Here is a 21,388-nt window from a genome sequence, read left to right on the forward strand (position 1 = left end):
TTTCTGAACTTTTATGAAACGCTCTACCTGTCGGTACCAGTCAACTGGCTTCTCGCGTAATTTCGGGAAGTCATTTGTAAATGACACAATGTCTTGCCTGGACCAAGGGACATGGACGTACTTCCCTCCCGGGACCTCTCTCATGGGACACAATTTTTCTGTTGGGGTTACTTCCTTTAATACGAATTCTGAAGTGACTGACCCAGCCCTGCTGCTTTCCTTCTTCTTTGCCCACCTTGTTCTCCACTTCCCCACTTCGCCCCATTTCTGCAGGAGTTTCAACAATTCTTTTACTTGGATCTGTTTCCCCATCACATTCAGGCTTTCTAAGTCCTTGTCTGAAAAGTCCACTCTGTAGGGTTTCTGAAGGATTTTGGAGCAACTAACATCAACTCCCATTTCTGTGGCGGCATCCATTATCTTTTCGTGGAGCACCCTAGCACTCCGGGTAAGATTTTTACTGATGAATAGTAACTCTTCTTCATTATACGAGCTCAGGCGCTCAACTCCCACGTTCCCAGCCATCATTTCTTCTATTTCTATTCTTAATTTATATATTTCCAATGTTTTAGGTTGAGAAGTGGTCTCTTTCTCTATCTCCTTTGTCCACCTGTCTAATTCTTCAGGAGAAACTAAAGAGGCGTTCCTCATTCCAGATGCACTTTCAATCACCACTTCCTTTTGTCTAGGCTGACTTCTTGCCCCTACTATACTGGCCCTCGGCTCCCTTATGGGCAAATCCATTAAACTTCCAGATTCACACTCACTTTCCTGATCCTCATCTATGAACACTTCTTTCCTCGGGGTCTGGAAGCTAGTAGTAGGCAGCATTGGGGTGATGACAGGAGGAAGGGGACTAATCAAGTCATTTTTATACATTGGGATAGCAGGACCAATAGTTACCGGAATGGTCAAGGCCTCAGGATGGGGATGCATCTGTGCAATGGTTCTGGCTAAGTCCTCTCGCTGTCTAGTCAGGACTTCTCTCTCCTTTTCCTGCAACCCCCTTTCAGCAGTATTGCCATGTAATACCTGGGGTACTAAGGATGGATAAATACTCGGGGCAGTCGGGGTAACCAATCGAGGGGGACTTTCCCCGAATGGTTGATAATTCGGGACTGTGGACTTAGGTCTGCAAAACTCATCCCTTCCACTATGCTTACTGCTTGTAGCTGTCCTGTCTGTATCACTTTCCCTCCCACTCCGGGGGTAATTGGTAACAGAACTTTGGGAATGCACCGAATCTGATTCCGCTACATAGGGAGGTGGATCCTTCATTAACAAGTCTTCCAGGTGTTCATCTTCTACATCCCCCATAGGTGCTAGGTGATGGGTTTTTGCTTTACATTTTCCTCTTTTCTCCTCTAATACTCCCATCATGGGGAACAGCCCTTCAGTTAACATAGACTGCCTCCACTGTTTCATTTTCTGCTCTTTGGTTGGCGTTGGAAGTCTGGGATACCACCTACTCACTCCCTTATCCATTCGTGGTTTATCTCGCTCTGCAGCCTCAATCTCCCATTCCTCCAAAGCTTCGTACTGGGTCAACCTAGGTCTAGGGTGTAATTCATTCATGCGGGTCCTTAAGTTAAACAGGATCCGACCATTAAATGTACCTTCAACAGGGAATGCCAGGACTCCGTCATCCACAGTATACTTTGCCCAATTTTCTAGCCAGAGACAAGTGTGATACCCTTTATCAAACATCATAAAAGAGGCAGGGGTATTTGGCGGGGGAATGAGTACGCCTTCTCTCGTTCTAATGGGTTTGTCAGTTTTGAAAAAGTTCTTCACTTTATCCGAAAATGACAATTTTCTCTTTATTCCATACATCATGTGCGGTCTACCTCGTATAAGCTGATCCTTATGAAATCCTAGGTACTTTGGATTCGGTATGAAGTCTGGATACCACATACAATTCTCCAGACTCGCTTCTAACTCGGCTTGATTAATTTTGTTTACTTTCGTGCTTCCAATGCTAGCGCGACTTTTATTTCGCGCCACCCAATCAGGTCAGAGAATACAACTACGGTCAACCAATGGGTGCGCGGCCTTTTCGCAAGACAGAGTCTCCCGTTTCGGCACTCACCCCTCCTTCACAAATTCAGCTCCGCTACCCGCCCGCTGTCCTGACCAATACCAGCGCGGCACGGAGTGACGTCAGAGCAGCTCTCCGACTGACTCCCGCCTTCACAAGGTAACGGAAACTTTTTACTCTCTCTAAAGTGCGAGTGCAGGTCTTAGTTAACAATACACAACGTTTGCCACTATGTCTGAGTGTTCTAAAGAGAGAAAAGACTTTTCTTTCGCTACTAGTAAACCACTTCTGTCTACTTTTCATTCACTCTGGATAGACTTCTTTGCCTGTCCCTACACACTAGTAACATAGAACCCGTTATTCTTCTGACTCATCCACCTTGATCGGGGATATGTACTGAGCCAGGATTTCACCAGCGAACTATTTTACTTACCAGACAAGCCTCGGAGACCCTATTACTCCTCCCGTATGCGACCCTTACTAGGTGATATCGCAATGAAAGTTTTATAATGGACTCGTAGCTATCATTCACTCCAGAAACAAAGGTCCTAATTAGTGCTTCCAGTTATCCTTAACCCTGCACTAATATCTCAAACCTAGTGACTTCAACAGCTAACCGGATTCTACTCACCGTTAGCTAAAATACTTCCCCGGGGATTCAGACTACACTGAACATTTACAAACAATTCTGGGTTAATTCAACATGCAGTATTTATAACAGCAATGCAAATTCATGAACATTTACATATAAAAACACATTTCAAAAATATTGTAAAAATACAGTAACAATCAGCATACAGTAACAATCAGCAGCACGTTTTTGTATTCACGGCTATCCTGCCTACCTAATCCAACTAGTCCAAACCATCCTCTGCTAGCCAGAAATTACTGCTAGAGCGCGCAGTTTTCCCCAGGTCACCCGGGATACCAATTCTCTAACACGCACTGGGCCCTTGGCGTGAAGAACACATTAATTTCGTTTGGGTGAAACTGGGTGAGGATTTCTCCTCCTGCACGCTGCTAGGAGTAATCAAGTTTGGATTTACCTCTGCTTACCATGCACCCGACTTACCACGGGCGCAATTCCTTGACGGACCTGGAGCTGTTAAGAAAAAGTAGACAGGCCTAACATCCAATACACCTTAAAATCCTTAAAATACTTTCCACAGTTTTGTAAAATGACCACAGACACCTGATTAAGTTCGAGTTTTTATATAAGATTTCAAAGTGAAGAAGCCAAAATAATAAGCGATACACAGAGTAATATATCAAACATCAAAATCAGTACCAAAAGGTAACTTTGCACCAAAAATATGACCATTTAGAATATATGGGAAACTACAGGGAGAAGTTTTAGCACGTACTATTCACTGCAACGTTATACTAGAACATAGGAATGGGATGGGACTTAGAACATGTACTTAACCTAAGTGTTCGGAATATTCTTGCTAAGCTCACTGCAAAACCACTAAAGGAAAGGGAAAAACGGGAACATGCTATGGTTTATAAAATCAATGAATTTCTAAAGGAGAGGGGGAGAGAAGGAACCAACTAAAATTCAGGCACATATAAGTTCAATGGCAATAAGGCAATAACACAGGTAAAAATGCTCTAACAGATCAGGCAAGAGAGAGAGAGAGAGAGAGAGAAAAAGAGATACGCAAACCCACAATCTATATTTACCTAATTCAGATTGAAGACCAACCCTGGCCGCGGGTCAGTTGGGAAGACGGGGACAGGGACCCTCAGAAAAGGAATGCCAGACTGTGAGCAGGTACAGCTCACGGAGAATAAGGACAGGATACCCCTCAGGTTCGGATCAAGGACTGGGCCTCCCAGGGTACGACCAACACCCACAGCTTCGGACAGCAACGCCTGCGTTACCCCCTCCTGCAAGTAATCCGCCAGAAACCCTGATTGGATTTTCGAATTCCCCAGCAAAGTGCTTCGCCAGCACTTAGGATTTTCCACCCCTTGGGAGTTTGTGGAAAGTATGGACAAAGTGCTCCGCAGCACTTCCAGGCTTGAACACCTATTGAGATCGTAGGGTCAGTGACAGGTCTGCTACTCGGACAAGTCGGACAATTTTCCTAAGCTAAACTAGGGTAGTTATACAGTTTGGGGACCCTTAGACCACCCATTAATGTTGCAAGTGACAGTTTCCCACATTGTGATTGGTCAGGAGAGGTGGTGCGGTCTTTACCACCTCCTAGAATTCAGTTTCACATGATTAAATATTCAATTTTGAATACCCGCCCCTCAGGTTCACGTTCCCATGCATAGAATACAGCAGTACAAGACAGTTTTCAATAGGTAGCAACAGTATTGCTTCTTTCAAGGTGAGACTCCGTATTCCCAGCGATGTTCCCAGGCGCATTGTGCTTCAGGAGCCAGCTGGCTAGGTTTAGCTTCTGCGCAGTTGGAACTTTCTCTGGTCAGGTGACGGTGCCCAGCAGAGCTTCAAGTATGGCTCCGCTCATGCATACCCAGCCCACAAAGACGCGGTACATGAAAAGTAAGCGAAGACAAATTAGAATCATACATAAAAATGATCGCACTGTATACCATGATAAAGGAAAACCAACCCTTACTTTTATAATAACTATAGCATTAAGTATTAATGCGAAAGAATAGATAGGCTAAAAGCTGCTGCGTTAAGCAGAGAGCGTGGAGAGAGACAAGCGGCCATATTTAGCATCAATGCGCATGAGCACAGAATCCCTCCAGAATGCGAGTGCGTCACATCACATGGGTATGACCGACGCATGCGCAGACTGAATTTGCGGCAAAGCAGCCATTTTCAGTGCAAGCTTCGTTAGTACGTGAAAAGACAAACAAGCAAGCATCCTAGGGACACCCGCGTGTAGGGGAAAACACTTTACAAATGACGAATAATGGTGTTAATATTATTATGTAATTCAGACAAGGGTTTTGCATACGAGCAAGGCGCTATACGTGCGAATCCTTGCTCCATCAGTGTGTCATTCATTTCCAGACTCAGAAAGGCAACAAGAGGTTCCAAAATACAACCTTCCTTTCTCAAAGCTTGGGAGTCTCTGCTGACATAAAAGAAGAAATGTTGCTTAAAATATATCTCTGAACTTGTATCGGCTGCAGCCTAGGCTCTTTTAGCTCCACTTTCCCTGCGTGGAAGACCTGCTAGCAGGAAGGGTCTACAGTATTTAATTTGTGGCTTGTTTTTTTCTCCGTCTAAACAATTCATTTCATTATTTGATAATGATACCATATGTCATTAAAAATTGTAGCAGATTAACATTTCAATAAGATCTTGCGGAGCACATCTCTAAATTAGTTTTGAATTTTAATTTATATTTTTTGTGTGTCATTTCAAATTTCTCCAGATCTTCATTTTACTGTTGACTTCCATAATCCGATTACGTTTTCTCCACTTTCAGTGTTTTTTTGGGGCTGTTTGATTTAGCTCATGCATGACAACACTCATAACTTAAGTTGGTGATTACCAGTTTTATTTTCTAATCGTGATGCTGTTGTACCTTTCTTGCTCTTTACGCTTCTTCTCCTGGAGTGCAGTTTGAAAGGAAAATTAGATTCCCTATTTTAATTTCAAAATCATGTTTATAAATGCCTTACTTGTGATCCAACCTGCTTTCATTTTGGTCCAGCTTGTTGTGTGTTTAAAACCCCCCACAAAATTACGGTTTATGAATTCAGTCTTTTTTGCCAGGTGGCCACGTGGCACTTGTGACTTCTTTAGGCAGTTCTGGCATTAGAGTCTAGGGCTTTTCATGTTGGGATTCCTAAAACCTCGTTTACATTATTAAAGTGAGACTAAACGCCCGGTAATGCTTGTGCGCTTCACTAAAAGACAGGACTGATGGAAGTTGTCACACTGGACATGGGGCTGCTTGGCAGCTATTGAAAATGTTAAGTGTTTTGCAGCATACCTTGTTTCTTAGTTACAGATAGTGTTAGGGCTGGAATGTCCCCTGCCCGGTGAACGAGTGAGCCTTGAGTGCCTGTCTGCATATCTGCTATCTTTACTATTGATCTTTATCCCTGATGTCACGTGAATGTGGAGGAAAACAAGACTCTCGGATGTCCACTGAAGTCTAATGTATGTTCAAAGGCAAACCAAGCAAGTGTAAAAAATATTCTAAGTGCACATTCACAATACAGCGGACCGACGCTTCAACGTCTGGCCTGTTGGAGCATACAATGCTAAATAGACTTCGAGTTTGACTTAGTTTTATACATTTCCCATAATGCAGCAGGCGAAGGATACAGATGTGATGCTATATCAATTCTAGTTGGCTGCTAATGAGCAAATGCCTAGTTCTTCTCATGGGAAAAATGCAGGGCTCGAGTCGGGATACCACGCGGGTGGACGGCGTCCCCCCACTTATTTTACCAGGAGCTCGATTACTGGAGCAAATGGAGCCGCACATTCACTCTTTGGCCTCTCTTGGGCGAGATCGGAGCCCATTCAGAACGCTGCTCACGCGCTGGCTTCTCTGATGCAATTGCATCTAAGGGGTGAGCAAGGGGAGGCAATGAGTCTGATGGTGCAAGTCACCATTTCGTGACGTCACTTCCTGTCGTGACGTCAGCATCCCCCTACTTCTTTTTTTAGGACTTGTGCCCTGAAAAAACGCAAGGAGACCTTGAAGTTTTGATCCAGGGGGATACCATAGAAAGTTGACTTCATTAAATATTCAAATCGCACTTGTCTGTGAAAACCCACAAAACAAGACTCCACTTACTTGAGCAGTCAGGGTAAATGTGTAGTGTACAATCCCAGTATACAAGTTGGAAGTGCATTTAAAATGTGTGTTAATGTGCAACAATGCAGAGGCGAGGACAGCACTTCAAGCAGACATACAAACAATGTCACACGAATCTACCGTGTATACCAAGACTTGGGCCTGCCCATGACTATGAGTAGGTCCTAAACTTGTCCTGTGACCTGGAGTGGACCACCAAACATGGCCTCATTTAGGACATACGACTACCAGACCTGTCATTGGGTTTAGCATGAAAAGCGGTGGTGGCAGTATACCATGTTTGAAGAATTAATTGTATGACTAAACCTTTTTCTGAGACACTGGAGTGGAGACTTATTAGTCCAATTATGTAAAATTCATCTTCTATATGCTGGCCCAGTCCTTTGCAGTAACAGCCTGAGAGAGGAAAGGAACTCGCCTACTCTGCAGAAGGATAGACTGTCTAGGAAGGAGTCTGGTGAAGGGGGTAGTTGGTGGCTGTGGGGCACTAAGACGATCAGACTGACGGAGACCAATGCAGAGGGACCCGGGTGTCAGAGACCTCTCCAGACTCTCCTGACCATTACAGGCAGGAACCACAATTCTAGTGAAGTGCAATTCCTGAGACCCAGTTGTGGCTGTGATTCTAACGTCCTTGGCCTTAATTGTGACTGTTACTGCCATGAAACCAACAACGTTTCAGAAGCACCAACCAGGAATGTGATCTACAGAAGCAGTGTCTATCTTCAATGGTAGGTCTGTCCTATCTTTCATAAGTACAATGGCGATGTCGTTGGTTGACAGTCGGTACACCAGGAGGCAAGCAGAGAAGCACGACAGGGACCACACAAGTACATTTTGCACCATCCAAATCTTTCGATGGTCCTCATCTGTAAGCTGACCTAGAGCTTCTGAGGGTCCACTGTGTCTGATGGTGACCTGGAGATCCCTGATGGTAAGCCTTGGTGTTTAAGGAAAAGCTGCGGGTGTCTGAAGGACAGCCGAGGACTTCTAAGGTTCTAGTGTGATTTTGGCAATGGGAAATGGAGGAAAATGTGTAGCAATAAATGGGAAGGGGTGCGTTCACAGAGAAGCTCCTTTACCAAGAGAGGCAACGCATACTCTGGCTCACCACTCTGTGCCCTGTACAGTCTCGCGAGAGAAGCAGAGTTTATACTGGTGGAGATAGGAGAAAATATTCCTGTGCGTTGGTTACTCATGTCTGATGGTAGGCTGTGGTTCTTGAAGGACTGTGTAAAGGTGGTCTTAGAGTCCTTTATATGGTGAAATGAAGGTCTCTCACAGCCAGTTGCTGGTGTCTCAATGATGGCTGAGGGTCTCCGATGCATGACGGATGTCTTTGAAATCAAGATGCCTGACTATAAGTGTCTAAGGTAGGCTGATGCTGCCTATGGCTCAGCTGAAGGAGCCTGTGGCCATTTCTGAAGTTCAGCAGACTCTTTCTGATCCCCAGTTTAGGATCTCTAGAGGGAATGTGAAAAGAGGGAAGGGGGTGTGGTCTCTGTAGACCCAACTACATTTCCGTATTCTTATATGTCATGGAAGAATTATGAATTATGAACAAATGAAGATTGCCTATATCAAGGGTAACACATTTCTTCTGGTCACCTGCTTGAACATGCTGTTTCACATTTTAAGATTTGTAATATTTCTTTATGTTTGGTAGCCACTACACTTTTGAGTAAGTTTACTATTTTTTGGTTATTCCCAAAATCCAAGAGTAGATCTACTGCAAAAGTGCAACTTGCTTGTCTCCACTAAATTGAAGGGGCCGGGATCTACAAACTTTTGAATAATTTTGATACTTTTCGGCTACTCACAAATTCTGAGTGTAAATATACTCCAAAAGTGTAACATATGCGACATTTGACTGAGGAGCTTAGGTACTGGGAGAGGGCAAATCAATGGTTCATACCCTCTAACTGATACAATATGATTTTCAGAGGGCAGAGGTGTATGGCGTTCTCTCCCACCTCAGTAAAAAAGCATGTAAGACATTTGGGGTAGGTAAGACATGATTTCAGTAGGGTGGTATTATTCAGCCAAAAGGTCCCAGATCAAGAAAGATCTCTGAGGGTTGGGGAAAGAGGTTCTGAAGCAGATGTTGAGGCGCCAGTGGGCCACTTCTGATGGTGCCTTATAGTTAAAGCCTCCATTTTGCTGAGTAAGGATACAGGTACAGACTGTGGAGACTTGGGAAACTGTATGGAAGCAGTCAAGACAGATGAATTGAGGGATGGCGGGTTGTTTGACTTGAATTGTGTGAAGAGGAATCTGTCTGTCCTTTCCTGCAGGATGGGGATGGACACTGGGTGGGGGGTCTCAGTGAGCAGTGTGTTCTAGCATGGGAAGGGTTAGTTTTTTCTCTTCTTTCTTGTAGTTTATTTATCCATGTGTAAATCTTCTTAGCTGTGCAGTGCATTTGGTGAAACATTCTGTTCTTGCCTCAGGAGGTCTTCCTTTGAAGAATGGAACGAAGTTCACTCTTTGAGGAACGGGACTTAAGGGACACACTAATGCATTCTGTGCAACGCTTCACACAGAGTCAAACTTACTGACATTTTACAAGGAAAGATATAATTTCCTGACCACTCTGTGTAACCAGTGGTGCTAGAGAAAAGAGTGTGGCAGTGGACTGACTGTTCTTCATTTATGCATGTCTTGACGTCTGTGTATTGTACAAAATCCTGCCTCTGAGGTTACACACAGTGTGCAGTCACAGGTCACCGTGTTTAATACAGTATTATTAAGGGACTACAGTCCCAAAAGTGTGTGCCTGACAATTGCTCACCAGTGTGTCTCCCACAAAAGTCCTTTCAGGGTCATATCATCTTACCACAGACCGTGTTGGTGAGTGTCTATGCTCCGCCTCCTAATGAGGAGGATAAGGTACTGCATCCATACCGGCTATTACTCATACTTTTTCTGCCTAGACAGAACAGGGGCTTGTACTAGCCAGTAGTTTGTGGCAGTGTTTGCACAAGAGTTATGGTAGCGATGGCTGTCATGTCCACACCTGCAATGATTCGGACTTTTGTATTCACAGGTGATAAAAATCAAAGTCCAGTGAAGCTCGCAGTTGGGTGCCACCATGGCAATGAAGAGGCACCTGACCCTGGCCCTCCGAGAGTGGCAGCATCACCCCATCACTGCACTAGGGTACAGCCCACCACGCCGAGAGTTCCTCTTGGGCTTTGAAGGTGAGTGTGACAGGGGGCAGTGCATCCTAGAAGCACGATAGCAAGGGAGCCTATAGTACATTTCCCAAGACCTTTAAGTTTATTTATTTATTTATTTATTTTAAAAGTTTTATATAGCGCTGGCTAGACCCAGAGGTATCTGAGCGCTTTACATGAGCATATTTACAACAAGGGGTGGTGAGGGACAGAGTCTCTGAATTAAGCAGAAAACTCTCACCCAGTCAAGAGATCAGGGCTAGATCCAACACCGTTTTTTAGCTCACTGCACCATCCCAGTTTCAGAACCTGGCTGTATGCAAATTAGTCTGTTCCTGTCCCAGTGCATGATGGGAACAGGGCAAACCAAACTACAAAAGCCAATTCTTACACTGGGAAGGAAACAAGCTCCCGGGGACCGGTTTCTGGCATTACAGCCGTCTTCGGCCCGGTTTGCTTGAATCCTGATGGTGCAATGAGCAAATGACTCATGTCTGAGTATACCCTTCCACGCTTAGGGTGGACAAAAATATTTACAACAAGGGGAAGCTTGTTTCCTTCCCAGTATAAGAATTGGCTTGGTAGTTTGGTCTGCCCTGTTCCCATGATGCACTGGGCCAGGGTCAGACTAATTTGCATATAGCCAAGTTCTGAGCTGGGATGGTGCGGTGAGCTAAAAAACGGTGATGGATCAAGCCCTGATCTTTGGACTGGGTAAGAGTGGTCTGCTTAATTCAGACACTCTGTTCATCACCACCCCCTTTTCTGAATCATTTTTGTCCACCATAAGCGTGGAAGGGTATACTCAGATGTGAGTCCCTTGCTCATTGCACCATCAGGATTCAAGCAAGCCGGGCCGAGGACGGCTGAAATGCCAGAAACCGGTCCCCGGAAGCTTGTTTCCTTCCCAGTATAAGAATTGGCTTGGTAGTTTGGTCTGCCCTGTTCCCATGATGCACTGGGCCAGGGTCAGACTAATTTGCATATAGCCAAGTTCTGAGCTGGGATGGTGCGGTGAGCTAAAAACGGTGATGGATCAAGCCCTGATCTTTGGACTGGGTAAGAGTGGTCTGCTTAATTCAGACACTCTGTTCATCACCACCCCCTTTTCTGAATCGCTTTACATGAGCATCAGATCCTAGTTACAGGTTACATTGTTACAAAGGTTACACAGTTCTTAGAGCATGGCAACATAGTTACTCGTAAGGTCGAGATAAACAATAAGCACTAATACGTAAGGGGAAAAGAAGGCAAGGTGAGATATTCAGGGGGGGTTGGAGTAGTTGGAAATAGACAGATAATGAAGGTGGGAAAGAGGAGGGGAGGTTAGAGACACAGCATGAGGGGAAGGGTGACGGGGACACAAACCGGTAGACGAGTCAAGGCAACGTCCAAAGTCCAGTAGGCTGTAAACCAGGGGAAGTGGTATCCCTTCCCTATCTCTATTGCAAGAGGCTCCCTTTACGCAGTGGACTCTCTCAGAGCGGTCTCTTAGACTCCAAGGCCTACATACTGGATCCTTCCCCAAAAAGGGGAGAGGGAGTGCTTTGGCAAGGGGTGCCATACCCTACCTCAACTGTGAGTGGCTCCCTTGGCGCAGTGGACTTTCTTTTCCCTTACTCTACGCTCTATTTGCATATACATCTTTCTGTGTCTTACACCTTGCCCATAGTCTAGCACTATATACTATCTCTAAACTTATGCTTGGCTTATATTTACCTCTTAATGGCAAGTTCAGTCCCGAATGCATCTGTTTTCTTCTCTGTGCCTCGTTTGTCACAGTACTAAAGCCCATTTTAGCCTCTGCACCCTGCTAATAGGCCTAGCCATATGCTCTATTTGTCTATGTGATCCGTCCAACTGCCTGCACTCGATCTGTATCCTCCCCCCCGTCTGGTAAATTCTCCTCTAGAATTCTTTTACTGACAAACAAAACCTTTCATGACAGGTTTTAAGATGTGAGATAGGCATAAGGCGATGGACGCTACAGAGGAGGAGAGGGTCTTGAAAAGGTAAGGCTTGAGAGACAGGTAGAGGTTCAGAGAAAGGATTCATACAGAACAAGTGAGGGTTTTAGGTTTAGGATATTGTACTTGGTACACTGTAATTATAAACTCCAGCAGCACTGGGGGGACCCCTTAACTTATATTTATGATGCTTTCAGATGGTGCCATCCAGTGGTGCGATCTTGAGAATGGGAAGCTCTCAACGTCTGCCACAGAGCACCAGGGAATGGTTACGCACTTCTTATACTGGCCACCGCCGAGACTTGTCTTCTCCTCCTCCATTGACGGCACAGTGGTGGTGTGGACCTCAGGGGCCACCATATTAGACAGGATCCAGGTAAGGATGTGCTTGCCTAAGGAATCACCCACTCCGAGGACCTACTCGTTACACTCCACTGATCTCTTTTCTCTGATCCAATATCCTATTTTCTAAATTTAAGGGAACAGATGTGGCCTAATGTTCAGAGTTGCTGACTTTGGAACTGGTAAACTGAGTTTGAGTTCTGTAATCAGCTCAACATACTGTGATTCTGGGCAAATCACGAAATTTTCCTGTGCCTTAAAAAGCTAATCTGACCTTGTGTAATGTAATCTGGAGCTCATAAGGCACTCCAATGCCCTCAGGCTAAATATGTGTGTCGTGTTTCTATTCCCTCATGTGCTTATTGATAGATTGTAATTTTCCTGTTACATGATTTCCTAATGATGTTGTGAATATGTTAGCCTAATGTGTCTAACCAATATGCAGTTACAGCTTATTATTCATGTGCTGCAACCCACTGAGCTATTTTTGTAATATGCAAGCTTCAGCTGGATAGAATTGTTTCTGTAATGTGTAAGCTTTTGTCTTATTTTTGCCTTCTAAGTTAGAAGACCTGTTGTAGTACATTGCTTTCCCTTGATTAAGTTTACAGAATAGACATTTCTGTACACTCTTCTATAAGAGAGAGAAGCTTGTCAATGGCAGAGAGACTTCTGATGCTGACATTTGCTCTGCAGTTCCAATGTCTCATGGTACGGTTTTCCCCCCTCCTTTACGAGCAGAAATGTTTCCCTGCTCTGGAGAAGCAGAGTCTCGGCTCTGTGGCCTTGGAGTAAAGATAATAATGTTGCCCTTGCAGGTGCAGATGCCTGGTGTGTGAGTTCATTGTTCACCCTCTGCTGAGCCCAGTACTTTTCCAGTCTGGGCGTGGTTTTACTCTGCCATGCTATGTTATAATGTGTTGTCGTGATGGGATGTGGCAGTCCTCTCGGTGCACTCCCTGGGGTGTAGACCTGACGGGGCCCATCTGCAGATGAATATTATGGCCAAATAAATATATTACTAATTCTTCTCCACTGTCTGGCTGGCTTATTATATGAGAATGATAGATGAGTGAGGTAAGTCGCTCAGGTGGATTTGAGCCACACTTTATCATTATGCATTACTTAGAATGTAAGGTGTCAGGCATTCGAAGATTCCAGGATTAGGTTCGGAGTTAGCCAGTTGCACTGGATCTCCGGACCTGACTGATTGTTGTTACCTATCCTTCAATCGATTCTTCAATTAAAGAAGAAACTGATTACTCCAAGAAGACTTCCTCATAATTTATGTATATATTGAAGACATAACATATTTGGCGATGATCGGAATACGAACCTAGCGCCTCAACTGCCTTGTTCTTCGATGTTTGCTGTGCCTATGTTCAGCTGGAGAAGCTTTGTGGGAATTTAACGCTCTGCGGCAGATTGTATGGATATTTAATTATTTTGGATTTTTTTTAATCATTCTAACTTTTTCCGAACTTTCCATTTTAGACAACATGGGGGGTTAAGCTCTAACGGTTGCCCTGTATAGTCCCCAAGGGAATGGTATGGTAGAAAGGGTTAATAAAATGCTCAAAGATACCATCCAACAAGCATCACTTCAATGTGAAGTAATTTTTGAGGCAGTACAAGAAAGGCTTTGGAGCTATCATAACACTCCTCATTCTGTAACAGGTATTCCACCTTTTCTTCTTCTCGAAGGACGTTATGGGTCCTCAAAACTTAGTCCTATTTGGGTTCTGGAACACACTAATGCTGCCAACAATATTCCTGATTTAAAACAAGTATGTTCCTCTGTTGAAAAAGTTCAAATGAAAATGAAAGTGACTTATGACTCAAATAAGAAAGTTAAAGATCTCCAGTTCAATATTGGAGATCTAATAACAATTAAAATACCTTTTGGTGGGAAGGGTAACAGATCCAAGTTCTTTTCGCAAACTCAAATGTGCAGTATTAGTTGAAAATGGTAAATGGTGGAGTGAAAGAAATGTTGTTTTGGTAAAAAATAATGATCACACCAATTTTAACTCCATTACTGATAATTTTTTCTCCAATCTTAATTTGACAATTCCTAAACCACCCATTGTTCCTTCTCACACTGGTGGTGGTGATGTTACTGTTGCGCAAGATGTTAGTTGTAATGATTCATCTCCTTCAGAAGGAGGAGGAGGGTCTGTCTTTAATGCTGACAATGTAAATAGAATAAGCACAAGGATTTGTCGTGCTCCTCATTATTTCAAAGACTATGTGTTACATTAATGTGAACAAACATGTTCCTATTGGTGTTCCTTGTTTTAAGTTTGTTTTTACCTTGTTCCTTTTCCTTATTTCTATCTTTCTGTTCTATACTCAATTTATTATTTTTCTCATTCTGCTTTTTCTTTTCTTTTGATTAAAGAGGGAAGATGTGTCGTGTTTCTATTCCCTCATGTGCTTCTGCATTACTTAGAATGTAAGGCGTCAGGCATTCGAAGATTCCAGGATTAGGTTCGGAGTTAGTCAGTTGCACTGGAGCTCCGGACCTGACTGGATGTTGCTACCTATCCCTCAGTCGATTCTTCAATAAAAGAAGAAACAGATTACTCCAAGAAGACTTCCTCATAATTTATTTATATATTGAAGACATAACAATGTGCTATATAAAACCGCAAAAAAGACCCCACACATACTGTATGGGAATCTAACTGAGTAGAAGATACGTTTAGATAACCCTGGCGCAAACTCATTCAGACAGGGTCCACATTGCTACTTTACAAAGGCTTATCCTTGGCAGGAACACCCTTTCAATCCTGAGCTAGGAACCAGTAGGTGACTATCTTGTCTTCTTATATTGCACTGATTCTGATTCCACAGCCCTGGTCCCATCATTCCACTAAATTTGTGGCTTACTACATTATACACCCTCGCCCATGGCCTTCCATTGAGTTAATAGATTCCGCTATGGTCCCCAGTTGTCGCTCATGGTTTCTGTTGAGTTAGACCATTCTTCTGTTTGACTCAGTCCTGGCTTGGGGTGGTGGTTGCCTCCACTGTCCACCTTCCTGGCTTGATGCCTTCCATTACATCATGCTCTACCACTGGGGCTCACCACCGCTGGCTTGCTACAGAGACTAACAGACAATGAAGGCTCCAAGAAACACAAAGGAAGTATGCAGATGTTCATTAGGAATATCCTACAAATAACACAACGTCAGCTGTACAATATGGTAGCCACAACTGCAAACCGGGGTTCTGCCTTCGCAGTCAAGGAATGCATCAAGATGGTGGCATCAATCATCAGGAATCATAGCTCTGCAAGGAAGGTGACATGACCAACCAAGTATCAACAACTCAACCAAGGAATTCAAAGCCTTTAGAAATGTGAATGCACGGGGAGCAGTTCAGCAATAACAGTCTTCTGAACACCATCATAGCTGCATTAAGGCAAAAAGAAATATATTTAAAAGCCACCTTCTTCCAGGTAGTTGTATAAACTAAGGGGGGCCAGCTTCTGTGTGAACATTGGACAAGTGGGCACCCTAGAAATTCTGTATACACTTAAAACTCTAGCGATGGTATGCTCCCCAGCAGGGGCGGTTTTAGCAGTGCAACAATAATTTTTGCGCCCCCACACCCTATGACCGCCTCCTCGGATTCTCTCACTACCACTGGGCAAATGGGCCTCTCATCTCTCCTGTCATAAATTATTGCTAAACACAGCACCCCCTAAGGTCAGCGTCCCCACCACAGATCAGCACCTAGTGTGGCCGCACAGGCCGCACTGCCCTAAAGCCGGCCCTGCTCCCCAATTCAAAGCCAACCTGTGTCACTTAGAAAACCAGCAATAATAGACCCAAGTATACAGCACAACCAGATGGATCCAAGAACACTAGCACCCTTGCTTCTCTTGGTTATCATTCTTTGGAAAGTGTCATACCCCATTGCTCCTCCAGATCTAAAATTCAAGAGATTCATTTTGTTTTTTAAAACCGTCCATTATTAGCCACCCAAGAGAAATAACTGTTGTTTAGACTGCACATTTTGTTTTTGGTCTGGAATTCGTGCTCGGTTCAGACACAGTAAATGAGGGATCTCCAATCATGAGCTACTGGCAGCTCGCTGTCACCCTCTAAGTAGCTTGTAGTCCAACATATACTTTTTAGGCCTGTTTTAGCCCATCTTCATTGTTTCGCTTAAGTTAAGACCCATGTGCAGTACTTGCCGGCTGCCGCCCTCACCCAAACCAGCTACTCAGATGGGCTGAGTTTATTAATTTATTTCAAAGGTTTTATATAGCACTACTGGACCCAAGAGTATCAGAGCGCTTTACAAGGATGGTGAACATAATGAGATAAAATTAACAATTAAGCGAAAACGAGTTACAGTATGATAATGCATTCAACAGGGCTAAGGGGGCAAAGAAACGGAGAGATAAAAATTAAGTGGAAAATGAATAATTAAAAGTTAGGAGAGAGAGGGGGGTGAAGAGAGGGGGAGTGAGAAAATAAAGGGATAGAGAGGGGGTGGGAAGAACAGTGGACAAGTCAGCTTAGCTCTGGGCGAGGAGGGGTGAAGCGGGTGATGGCAATGCCAAAACCCAGCACAAGCAGCATTAGACCACACTGCCTGCCTTCTGCTGCTCAGCACAGAACTTCCATCAATTGAATTGTTTACAGCAAGGACATTTAATCACATATGTATGTGGTGAGATAGGTCAAATGATTTATTTTGACTGCTTCTCCTGCCAAACAGTATTACATTTAATAAAGTTGTTCCAGTTGATGCACTGTGTGTGCATGCATAGTTATCACTCTGTTTTCCTTTTTCTTCTCGGACTGTTCTATTGGTATGCCTGAGAGTATATTTTACATTTCTTCCTTGTTGATAAAAATACAATACCAGTTCCTCAAACAATATTAGTAATTTCTTAGCATGGACATTTCCCCCAAGCCCTCTGTCAGAGGGCTGGTTTTCCTACTACAAACACTATGCACATGGTTGTGACCCATTCTTTACTTCTACTGTTGGCAGCACTCATTTCTCCTCTTTCCCGCCTTTGCTTCCCCTTCTCCTCTAGATGTCCTGTTCTGGAACCTCATTGTTTCCTAATAATAATAATACTCAAGTTTATAAAGCGCTTGGTTACACTAGGCTAGTGTGTCTCCGCGCTGCGGTGCACGTTATGACCTGCTCTAGACTTACATTGCTTCTCTCATTCCACTGCACCTCACCCACTTTACTCTCTATGAAACTTCACCCCTTTTCCATGGATGCTCATTTTTTCCCCATGATTCTTTGATAGTCGTATTTACTTTGTCCATCTCCCTTCAGCTGGGTCGGCCCATCTTCAGCATCGCTATCAACGTGCAGCGGCATCTGCTGGTGTGTGGGTTCAAAGGCCAGCTCATGGTGTTCCCGCTTGATGAGAGGAAGGTGTCGGGCCATGTGATTGACAAGGCAAAGGGGAGTTCAGACCACTCGCACACCGACATTGTGTCCCAGATTTGCTGCCAGGACCACCACATCTTCACTACTGGGTGAGTCTGATTCTGCCAGATTAGTCCAACAGGACGTACTCGGCATGTCCAACTGAACAGGCAGAAGCCAACCCAACATGAGCATGTATCATTTTGGCCACTTCCATAGGCTGCCACTGGTTCTACCAACTTTCTGTGAATGGAGACTGGCTCTGCGCACTCCCCAGAGATGTCAGGAGTTCTGCTTCATCACTTTCTCCTAGGCTATAACTGGTACACAAAGTCATTTGAGATGTCTCTGGTACCAGCCCCTCTTCACCTGGGCTGTCAATAGGTCACCTCCATCCTTCCCAGATTTGCATGCATCTGCTCCCACCCCCTGCCTGCCACTGATTCCTTTACTTATTTAACCCTAAGGTAGTGGTTCACACCCTACTCTCTGCACTGACACTGGCTCTGCCTAACTCACCTTCCTCTGGTCAATAAATGTTTCTTTCACCTTCCCAGAGATGGTTACTAATTCTGGGCATCCTCGGAGGTTGGCATTTGTTGTAACCACATCCTTCCATGTTGCCACTCTCTACTTCTGATCCCTCCTCTGGGGTAATACCCAATTTCCTTCTCCTTCCCAGTCAAGCACGGATTCTCCTGATCACTCCAGGACCTGGCACTGATTCTTCATTCTCCCCCACCACCCTAGCCAGGCCTTGTTTTCACCCTGCCCACAAGCTGGCACTTGTTCTACTGCTTACTCAAAGACTGGCACTGATTTGGTTGGTTCTAACCAATTTTTTCTTTCCTCCATCAGGTATGACAAGAAGCTCATGGTCTTTAACACATACCTGAACCAGGACAAACAGGTCCTTCGGGTGGTGCACGCCAACCGCCGGGCACACTCCGCAGGCATCACACACCTGCTGATAGTGCGAGAGTACGAGAGCACCAGGTAAAGCGTATCAAGGCAAGGGTCGGAATACTTTAGGAAAAGTGCAATAATATCTTTGGGAGAATAAATGATAATCACAATATTTTTTAATGTAATGGTAATATGGACCATGGACATTGTTTTTATCAATGTAATGAAGGTTGTTCATGAATCAGTCAAATAAATAGCTTGTCCTATACAATATTTGTATTGTTAACAAAAAATTACATATTGATAATTTATCCCCTTGGGGAACACCTTTAGTTGGACTATGCTATCTCAGAAATCGCCTGTTCTAAACAGAAGTCAGTCAACTCTTTTTTGAGATCACAACCATGTCTCAGAAGGTACCAGTGCATAGGCATACGGGCATGGGCTTAGCAGGTTCAGAATAATATCTTTATGTGAATGGAAAAGAGTTCCCATTACTAAACATACTAAAACATGGTTACTTCAAACGTCGCTTTGTCTCTGTGACTTCAGTTTGCAGTGGCGGCTCCTCTGCTATGGCGGAGAAGCGTCGCCCCACTGCTTTTTAGCATAAATAAAATTATAACAACTGGCATTATTATCATTTTATTTTGTCCTGATGTCCAGCAGCTTTGCGGAGCGAGGATGCTCTCATGACAGGAGCAGGCGGATTGGTGAGCACACTCTAAATGCACAGGAATGTTTGGCCGGCCGGCTCGGGCCAGCCAAACATTCTTGCGCACTTTGCATGTTCTCCACGCAGACTGCATTACAGCCTGCGTGGAGAACATCCCCAGGCTCTCTGTCAGCGTCTGAACGCCGAACCATGGCACTCAGACCAATCACAAGGCTACATTACAGCTTTGTGATTGGCTGACTGGGAGCCTGGGTGTGCTTCCTGTTCTGGCCGGAGCGAGGGACTACAGAGGAGAGACGTGGCGAGAAGGTAAGTTATTCTCTTTTTTTTACACCCGCTTCTCCCGCATCCCCCCACTCCCGATCCGTGCCTGCAGCCACTGGCAGTTTGTTGAGGCATGTGGTGTGCTGGCCGTGGAGTTCTACCCTCTGTTCCACGGGCTCTTGAAATATGTGGTTTGTTGCAGAATGTGAGGTGCTAGGGGTGAAGTTCTACCCTCTGTGCACCAAGCTCTCCTGCAGTATGTGGTTTTTTGAGGCACATGGCGTGCTGGGGTGAAGTTCTACCCTCTGTGCACCAGGCTCTCCTACAGTATGTGATTTGCTGAGGCACATGAGGTGCTGGGGCAGAGTTCTACCCACTGTGCACCATGCTCTTCTGCAGTATGTGGTTTGCTGAGGTACGTGGCATGCTGGGGGTGAAGTTCTACCCTCTGTGCACCTGGCTCTCATGCAGAGTGTGGTTTGCAGAGGCACTTGGTGTGCAGGGGTGGCGTTCTACTCACTGTGCACCAGGGTCTCCTGGAGTATGTGATTTGCTGAGGCACGTGGGGTGCTTGGGCAGAGTTCTACCCGCTGTGCACAAGGGTCTCCTGCAGTATGTGATTTGCTGAGGCACGTGGGGTGCTTGGGCAGAGTTCTACCCGCTGTGCACAAGGGTCTCCTGCAGTATGGGATTTGCTGAGGCACGTGAGGTGCTTGGGCAGAGTTCTACCCGCTGTGCACAAGAGTCTCCTGCAGTATGTGGTTTGCTGAGGCAAGTGGTGTGCTCGGGGTGGAGTTCTACACTCTGTGCACAAGGCTCTCCTGCAGAGTTTGGTTTGCAGAGGCACTTGGTGTGCTGCTGTGGCGTTCTACTCTCTGTGCACCAGGCTCTCTTGCAGTATGTGGTTTGGCGTGGCGTGCTGAGGTGGGGTTCTACCCTCTGTGCACCAGGCTCTCCTGCAGTTATGTGGTTTGCTAAGGCACGTGGCGTGGTGGGGTAGAGTTTTACTCATGGTATACCAGGCTGTCCTGCAGTATGTTGTTTGTTGAGGCATGTGGAGAGCTGGGGTAGACTTCTACCCTCTGTGCACCAGTCTCTCCTGCAGAGTGTGGTTTGCAGAGGCCCGATGGCATGCTGGGGATGGAGTTGTACCCACTGTGCACCAGGCTGTGCTGCAGTATGTGGTTTGCTGAGGCACGTGGCATGCTGGGGATGGAGTTGTACCCTCTGTGCACCAGGCTCTCCTGCAGTATGTGGTGTGCCGAGGCATGTACATGCTGGGGTAGAGTTCTACCCACTGTGCACTAGGCTCTCCTCCAGTATGTGGCTTGTTGAGGCATGTGGTGTGCTGGGCTTGGAGTTCTACTTTTTGTGCACCAGGCTGTTCTGCAGCATGTGGTTTGCTGAGGCATGTGGCATGCAGGGGTAGAGTTCTACCATTTGTGCACCAGGCTCTTCTGCAGTATGTGGTTTGCTGAGGCATGTGGCTTGCTGGGGTAGAGTTCTACCACTTGTGCACCAGGCTGTGATGCAGTATGTGGTTTACTGAGGTATGTGACGTGCTGGGGTAGAGTTCTACCATTTGTGCACCAGGCTCTCCCGCAGTATGTGGTTTGCTGAGGCACATGGCGTGCTGGGGATGGATGTGTACCCTCTGTGCACCAGGCTCTCCTGAAGTATGTGGTTTGCTGAGGCATGTGACGTGCTGAGGTAGAGTTCTACCATTTGTGCACCAGGCTGTCCTGCAGTTTGCTGAGGCACATGGCGTGCTGGGGTAGAATTCTACAATTTGTACACCAGGCTCTCCTGTAGTATGTGGTTGGCTGAGGCGCGTGGCGTGCTGGGGA

At 45.3% G+C, this 21,388-nt stretch overlaps 1 protein-coding gene across 2 annotated transcripts in view; it reads left to right on the top strand.

Annotated features, from left to right (window-relative positions):
- The first annotated feature begins 9,844 nt into the window (after positions 1-9,844).
- Positions 9,845-21,388, top strand: part of LOC147703367 (uncharacterized) — a 115,215-nt gene continuing 103,671 nt past the window's right edge. For both annotated transcript variants that reach the window (XM_086931807.1, XM_086931806.1), the window contains exons 1-4: positions 9,845-10,001; positions 12,142-12,320; positions 17,600-17,805; positions 18,554-18,691. In XM_086931807.1, the coding sequence (XP_086787933.1) occupies positions 9,893-10,001; positions 12,142-12,320; positions 17,600-17,805; positions 18,554-18,691 (632 nt within the window). In that variant the 5' untranslated portion in view covers positions 9,845-9,892. The remainder of the gene's footprint in view (positions 10,002-12,141; positions 12,321-17,599; positions 17,806-18,553; positions 18,692-21,388) is intronic.

Source organism: Lissotriton vulgaris, chromosome 7 (assembly GCF_964263255.1).
Source record: "Lissotriton vulgaris chromosome 7, aLisVul1.2, whole genome shotgun sequence".
Lineage (NCBI taxonomy): Eukaryota > Metazoa > Chordata > Amphibia > Caudata > Salamandridae > Lissotriton > Lissotriton vulgaris.